Here is a 7,096-nt window from a genome sequence, read left to right on the forward strand (position 1 = left end):
GGAAGAGGAGCCCAAAGGGATCTCACTGCAGCCCCCAGCTAACCCAAGGGAGTCACAGAGGTGATGGAGCCAAACTCTTCTTCATAGAGGCAGACAATAGAAGGGGGGGACATGAGGACAAACATCTTCCCCAGGTGGGTGCTGCAGCCCTGGGACAGTGCACCAGAGAGGAGGGCTTGGGGCTGGGCATGGCCACAGTGCCATGGAGTGCAGGAGACCCCATCCTGCCAGTGCTGTGGGACCCCCTGTGCCAGCTCTCTCCTCCCTTGCCCCACCTCTCATAGGCCTCACGGAGGATGCTGGATGATGAAATGACCGTCAGCCTCTCCTTGCCCAGCGAATCCAGCATGTTCAACCACAACCGCTCCTCCTCCTCCAGCGAGCAGGAGTCCAGCTCCACCTACGACCGCATATTCCCCCTAGGACCCGACTACCAGGAGCCCTCCCGCCTGATCCGCAAGCTGCCCGAGTTCACCCCGGGAGAGGAGGACACGGGTGAGAGCTGGGACACCCTGCTTGCTTAGAGCCATCTACCTCACATCGAGCCTGCTGTGGTCCCCTCTCCCCAGCCCCTGATTTTGGCCTATCTCCAAACATTTTGGCACAGAAGGGTGGGGAGGAGGTCACATAAGCTCCCACGCATCCCGCTCTGAAGTCACACAAAGCCTGGGGCTGAGAGCCATTACAGGTGTCCACCACCAGGCTGAGCTGTGTCTCCACCACCATCCTTGGGATGCTCTGGCATCTCTTCCTTGGTCATCTGGAGGTCGGGCACTGATCCCTGCTCATCTAGTGCTTGGGGTTGGGTTGATGCATTTGTCGGTGGTGTGGAAGGAGCAGAGCAGGCTGCAATGTCTGCAGGAGCCCAACTGTGCTGGGCAGCGCCAGAACTCTGGGGAGGATGGGGATGGAGAAGCTGGTGACTGGAGTGTGAGCAGGCACCAGGGAGCAGAGGGTACAGGACAGGACACCCAGGCAGGGCTGTCCCCACTGTCCTCCCACAGGCTGCAGTGGCCCTGCGAAGCCATCCCAGGCCAACGTCCCCGAGGGTGTCCCCCACTATGCCGAGGCCGACATCGTGAACCTGCAGGGTGTGACGGGTGGCAACACCTACTCAGTTCCGGCCCTCACCATGGACCTGCTCTCTGGCAAGGATGTGGCTGTTGAAGAGTTCCCCAGGAAGCTGCTGACCTTCAAGGAGAAGCTGGGAGAAGGCCAGTTTGGGGAGGTGAGTGGGAGCCAGTCCTGCTCTGAGCAGGACTCGGGCAAATCTATTTTTTTTTTCTTCAATCCTCTTGTTCAAAGAAAAGGGGTTTGAAGGGACCAGTCAAATCTGGTGAGTGAACAAATGGCTACAGGTCTGGGGCTGCAGCCAGGGATTTGGTTACTTAGACCATGCAACTCACTTTGAGAAGGTCTACTGGGAGCTGATGGGGTCCATCTATGAAAGGGGAGAGCATCTTCAGTCTAATGCTTGCCAAGCTCATGAGGAGGGTTTTAAACTAAAGTTACTAGGGGAGGAGAACTTCAATCCATCCCACTCCTATCAGTTTGATGCTAGTGGCAACAATACATGCCCAGAGCCTGGAGAAGGGTCGCAGGTCAGCAGGAGAGCACCTGGAGTGCAGCACAAAAGAACACCAGCCACTCTAGCCAGTAAGTCAACTTCATCTAGTGCCCAACTTAAGTGCTTCTATGCAAATACACGTAGCATGGGGAGCAAACAAGAGAAGTAAGAGAAACGCATGTGTCTGCAGGGCCATGATCTTATTGGCATCATGGAGACATGGTAGGATGGATCCTGTGACTGGAGTGTTGGAATGAAAGATACAGACTCTTCAGAAAGGACAGGCAGGGGAGACAAGGAGAGGGTGTCGCCCTCGATGTCAATGACCAGCTGGAGCGAATGGAGCTCTGCCTGGGGATGGATGAGGAGCTGACCATGAGTTTATGGGTCAGGATTAAAGGGAGGCCGGGGATAGGTGGAGTTACAGTGAGTGACTGCTACAGGCCATCCTACCAAGAAGACCGAGGCCCTCTACAGACAGACAGGAGCAGCCCCATGTTCACAAGCCCTGGTTCCTCATGAGGGACTTTGACCACCCCAATATCTGTTGGAGAGACAACACAGCAGGGTGTAAGCAATCCAGGAGGTGTAGTGGAGGGTGTCCCTGCCCATGGAAGTGGGGTTGGAACTAGATGATCTTTAAGATCCCTTCCAACCCAAATCATTCTATGATTCTACGATTCTAAGGCTCTTTCTGGTTTGTGGGGCCGGGGGAGGCTGACAGTTAATGAGGATAATGGCTGCCTCTTTTCCCCCTCCAGGTTCATCTCTGCGAAGTGGAGGGGATGGAGAAGTTCACAGGCAAGGACTTTGCCCTGGAAGGCTTGGACACTAGCTCCAACCGTCCTGTGCTGGTGGCTGTGAAGATGCTGCGAGCGGATGCCAACAAGAACGCCAGGTACCGGGCCAGGGGGTGCACATGCCCTAGCATCGTCCCCTACATAGAGTCCTCTCCAGGAGAGCAGGGATGCTTGGAAAGCGTCTCCTGTCCCCAGTGGCCAGCTTCTCAGTGCAGCTGTGAGGACCACATGTCTGAGCTGTCTGGGGATGCTGGGCTACAGCGATTCAGGACTGTTGGTCCTTGCTGGTCCTAACCAGCTCCCCAACATCCCATCTACCCACCAAGTCCACCCCACAGCTGTATGTGGATCAACACTGAGCTCCCCTTCATGGCCCCCAGTCCCAGGGGAGGGGACCCACAGATCCCCTACAAGGCTTGGGTGGACGGGTGACACTCTCGACTGGTCTGTGCACATCTCTGTGCCCCTCTGGGTCTGTCTATCCGATCCGTGTGGTTTCTGTTCCGGAAAGGAATGATTTTCTGAAGGAAATCAAGATCATGTCGCGGTTGAAAGACCCCAACATCATCCGGCTGCTGGCTGTGTGCATCACGGACGACCCGCTGTGCATGATCACCGAGTACATGGAGAACGGAGACCTCAACCAGTTCCTGTCCCGCCAGCAGGCAGGCACCCCCCTCGCTGGCAATACACCCACCATCAGGTAGCACCACCTGGGACAGACAGGGCTGCCTGCTCCAGGCACCCTGCTTGGTCATGGGATGCCCTACTCAGGGCTGTGTACTCCCTGTCTGCTCTCCTTCCCGTCACCTCAGTTCTCCTCCCTTGTTCCCCTCCCCGGCAGCTACAGTGACCTGCGGTTCATGGCCACCCAGATTGCCTCCGGCATGAAGTACCTCTCCTCCCTCAACTTCGTGCACCGAGACCTGGCCACACGCAACTGCCTGGTGGGCAAGCAGTACACCATCAAGATAGCCGACTTCGGCATGAGCAGGAATCTCTACAGCGGGGACTACTACCGCATCCAGGGGCGGGCAGTGCTCCCCATCCGCTGGATGTCCTGGGAGAGCATCCTGCTGGTACGTGGGGTTCCTCTGGTGGCCACTGACATGGCCCTGGAGCTGCTCACAGCCTCTTTTCCTCGGGTTGGAGCATGCAGAGTGGATGGGGAAGTCTCTTCTCCCTGGAACCCAGCTTTAGGGTGAAGCATGCAGAAAGCAGGAAGGGTAGCAGCTTTTCGAAGTAGGATGGGGGGACTACAGTGATCTTTGGTGTCCTGGTGCCCAGCCTTTGAGCAGGACGCTTGACATATTCTCCTGGCCATGGTCAGACCTGGAAGAAGGAGCAGGGTTACTTTTTACCTTTGCAGGGAGCTGGGTCCTTACTAAGCCCCAGCCTTCATAGCAGTTGCTGCAAGCTGGACCCAGAGCTCACCAGGCTCTGGCCCTGGGCAGAGACCAGGTCTGCAGGACCAAGCCCCTCTCTGGGCCCAGATCTGGAAGCTGATGCATGCAGAAAGAGGATTTGAACACCAGGCATGTAGGGTGCTTATGGAGCAGGATGGAGTAATGACCATGCCCGACCCCGCTCTGTTCCCTCCTGCCAGGGCAAGTTCACAACGGCCAGTGATGTGTGGGCGTTTGGTGTGACATTGTGGGAGACCTTCACGCTCTGCCGGGAGCAGCCCTACTCCCAGCTGTCCGATGAGCAGGTCATCGAAAACACCGGCGAGTTTTTCCGGGACCAAGGCCGGCAGGTAGGGATGGGATGGGATGGGATGGGATGGGATGGGATGGGATGGGATGGGATGGGATAGGATGGGATGGGATGGGACGGGACAGGCAGCAGTGCACCTGGGACATGGGGGAAAATCTTTAAGGTGTCCAGATAGGGAGCCTGGCTTGGCTATGGGGGAGTTATGGGACAGGAACTCCTCTGGAATGGAGTCCTGGTAAAGGGTCTGGTGCAGCAAACCCTGTACTTTACATAGCCCAGGGCTTTGCTTGCCCACTGGCCCTGCTCCAGCATTTAGCCAGGCTGGGAGACATGAGCAGGTGCCCTCAGCCCCCTCACTGTGCCGTCTGGGGGTCCCCTTGCCCCTGAACATACAGCAGCACAGCTCCCTGCCCCGGCGCATGGAGAAAAGGGGCTCCCCAGAGACAGTTTGCTTTTTGGTTTCCATGGCAGTAACTCTCTCCTCTTGTCATCTTTGCCTTTTGTTTTGAAGACCTACCTTCCCCAGCCTGCACTTTGCCCTGACTCAGTCTATAAGCTAATGCTCAGCTGCTGGAGACGGGACACTAAAGATCGTCCCTCCTTCCAGGACATCCATCGCCTTCTCCAAGAGTCAGCCAGTGAAGAATGACCCTCTGCTCCCCCCAAGTCCCCATCCCCATCCCTCCCCATCCCCAGAGGAGCCCCATACTCAAACCAAAGCCACTTCACTCGGACTTAGCAATAGAACCCGGGCAGCTGGTCTTGTTCTCATTGTACAGTGAAGCCTCAGAGGAAAACCCCAAGGGCAGCAAGGAGAGCCACAGCGTGGGACGACTTGGACCTCCTGCTCACTTGCTGACGCAAGCTCGGGAGCCAACATGGGCTGAGATGAGGATTATTTATTGATGCAGCGTGTTCTTGGTGATGATGTCCGGGACAGAGAGTGGCTTCTCTCTCCAGGTTGGAGGGGAAGAACGTCAGCTGGACTTTCTCCATGAGGAAGCTCCCGGCCTATATGCAGGGTGGGCACCTGCAGAAGGAATGTGCACGGGTATGTGCCTGCTGGAGTAGGGACCATCCTGCAGCCACTGCCTGCTTGAGGAGCAGCTGGGAGTTGCTCACAGGAGGCTGTGCAATTACGGGATGAAAACAAAAACTCTGTGGACATTATGGCCTTTGGACATGCCACATGGAGGGGCAGGAAGCTCCATCCTTGCTGGCCAGAGCCGAGTTGCGCAGAGAGAATCCCAGCCCCTCTCCCAGCTGCTGGAGGGGGCTCAGCCACGGCTCCTCTGTGTCAGCCAGGGAGGAACGGACATGCCAGCCCTGGAGAGAGGCACACCAAGGGCACCTCCTCCCACTGACCTCAGCCACTCCAGAGCTGCTCAACTGCTCCTGAAATGCATTTTGGATGCCCTGCGGGTGCTACGTGGCAGACGGTGGCGTGGTAGCACCTTTCACCTCCAAGGGGAAATCTCCAGGTCCTCCTCTCCCAGGGTTAACCCACATCTTCACCAGCCATGAGAGGAACGCACATAGCAGAGTTTTCACCAGCTTCTGCCTGATGCCCAAGCCTGCAACGGCCCGTGGGCATGGAGCAGCGGGCACCCCGGCTCTCCCTGGCTCCTGGCCCGGGGGTTGCAGCTCGGCTCAAGTGCCTGGGCTGGACTCTGATGCCCTGAGCATCCCGCAGCAGCCTGGCACCAGTCCGTCCTCCCAGGTCTGGCAGCTCCACGAGCAAACTGGGCAGGTGCCAAAGCCGCACGCACCCCAGGAACCCTGGCAGGTCACCTGTCCTGCCCCATGAACGGACCCTCCTGCAGCTGGACAGAAGGAACTTTGTACTTAGAGGGCACATGGACCCCTCCATACTTTTGTACGCATTAGTTCAGCACCATCGTCACGCGTGGCACAGTTTCCAGTATACCATTGCTAAGGCATGTATATATTCAGTAGATGCACCTATACATAGGGGCAAACCCGCTGAAGAGACACTTGCTACGTGAATCTGGTTGCGTGGTTCCCTTGCGGCGCTTCAGAAGGCAGCTCACCTCCTCTGTGGGCACCTCGGGGAGCCTGGCCAGGCTCCACCTGCTGGGGGGGGCTCTGGGGCTGCACTATGTGCCCTGAGGTGCTTGGGAGAGTGCACATATGTAACAAGGAAGGATGCTCAAGAGACCTGCTGGTTGACCCCCACCGGTTGCCCATCTCCTTGGGCAACAGGGAGGGTGCTCCAAGGCTCAGCATCCACGTCAGATGTTCACTGGCAGGGACTGAGGTGGGATATTGGGGCTGGGAGAGGGGGGTAGGGGGCTGGCCCAGTCCTGGCTGCAGCAGAGGAGGTCTCACCCCTCCTGAGTGCAGAGTCTGCAGCAACACCTCACTTTGGGGCTGAATCAGGAGTGAGGACAGGCTTTGTTCATGAAATTGGTACCCGTCTGCCTCTGCCTTCGGATGCCCTCTCCCTGCTCAGGGTGCATCACAGCCTCTCCCAGGAGCTGGGAGCACTGGGCCAAGCAGGGGGACATCTGCCCCATGGACACTGCAGCCCCCGCTGACCTGAGCCCCTGGGCTCTGTGCCTGGGCACCTGCACGGGGGATGGACAGCCATGGGGTGAACCATGTGTTGGGCGCCTGGGGAGCAGCCCCACCAGCAGGGAGGTGCAGGGGGCTGGTGGTGTGTGTCCATCCCCTGCTCCAGCTGTGACACCGGCCCCGCCAGGCACAGGGCTGCACCGAGATCTCCAGCGGGCACTGTGCACCCTGGCACTCGCAGCAGCACCGGGGGTACAGTGACATGGTGGCACTTCTGTGTGGCTGCAACACAGGGCTGCAATCCCTCTGCGTGAGGGCAGAGTGCCCCATGGCTGCGGGAAGGGGAGGGGAGGGGAGGGAAGGGAGAAGGGAGAAGGGAGAAGGGAAGGAAAAAGGGAAGGGGGAAGGGAAGGGAGTGGGGAAGGGAAGAGGGAAGGGAGAAGGGAAGAGAGAAGGGAGGGGGAAGGGAAGGGGGAAG

General features: G+C 58.1%; 1 protein-coding gene across 1 annotated transcript in view; it reads left to right on the forward strand.

Moving 5' to 3' along the window:
• Nucleotides 1-6,061, forward strand: part of DDR2 (discoidin domain receptor tyrosine kinase 2) — a 34,812-nt gene extending 28,751 nt beyond the window's left edge. Inside the window, 7 exon segments of the mRNA XM_014943344.1 lie at nucleotides 167-495; nucleotides 1,005-1,228; nucleotides 2,329-2,465; nucleotides 2,879-3,070; nucleotides 3,212-3,446; nucleotides 3,974-4,123; nucleotides 4,595-6,061. Of these exon segments, the coding sequence (XP_014798830.1) occupies nucleotides 167-495; nucleotides 1,005-1,228; nucleotides 2,329-2,465; nucleotides 2,879-3,070; nucleotides 3,212-3,446; nucleotides 3,974-4,123; nucleotides 4,595-4,732 (1,405 nt within the window). The 3' untranslated portion in view covers nucleotides 4,733-6,061.
• The last annotated feature ends 1,035 nt before the right edge of the window (nucleotides 6,062-7,096 follow it).

The sequence above is a fragment of the Calidris pugnax genome, unplaced genomic scaffold (assembly GCF_001431845.1).
Source record: "Calidris pugnax isolate Ruff unplaced genomic scaffold, ASM143184v1 scaffold63, whole genome shotgun sequence".
Classification (NCBI taxonomy): Eukaryota; Metazoa; Chordata; class Aves; order Charadriiformes; family Scolopacidae; genus Calidris; species Calidris pugnax.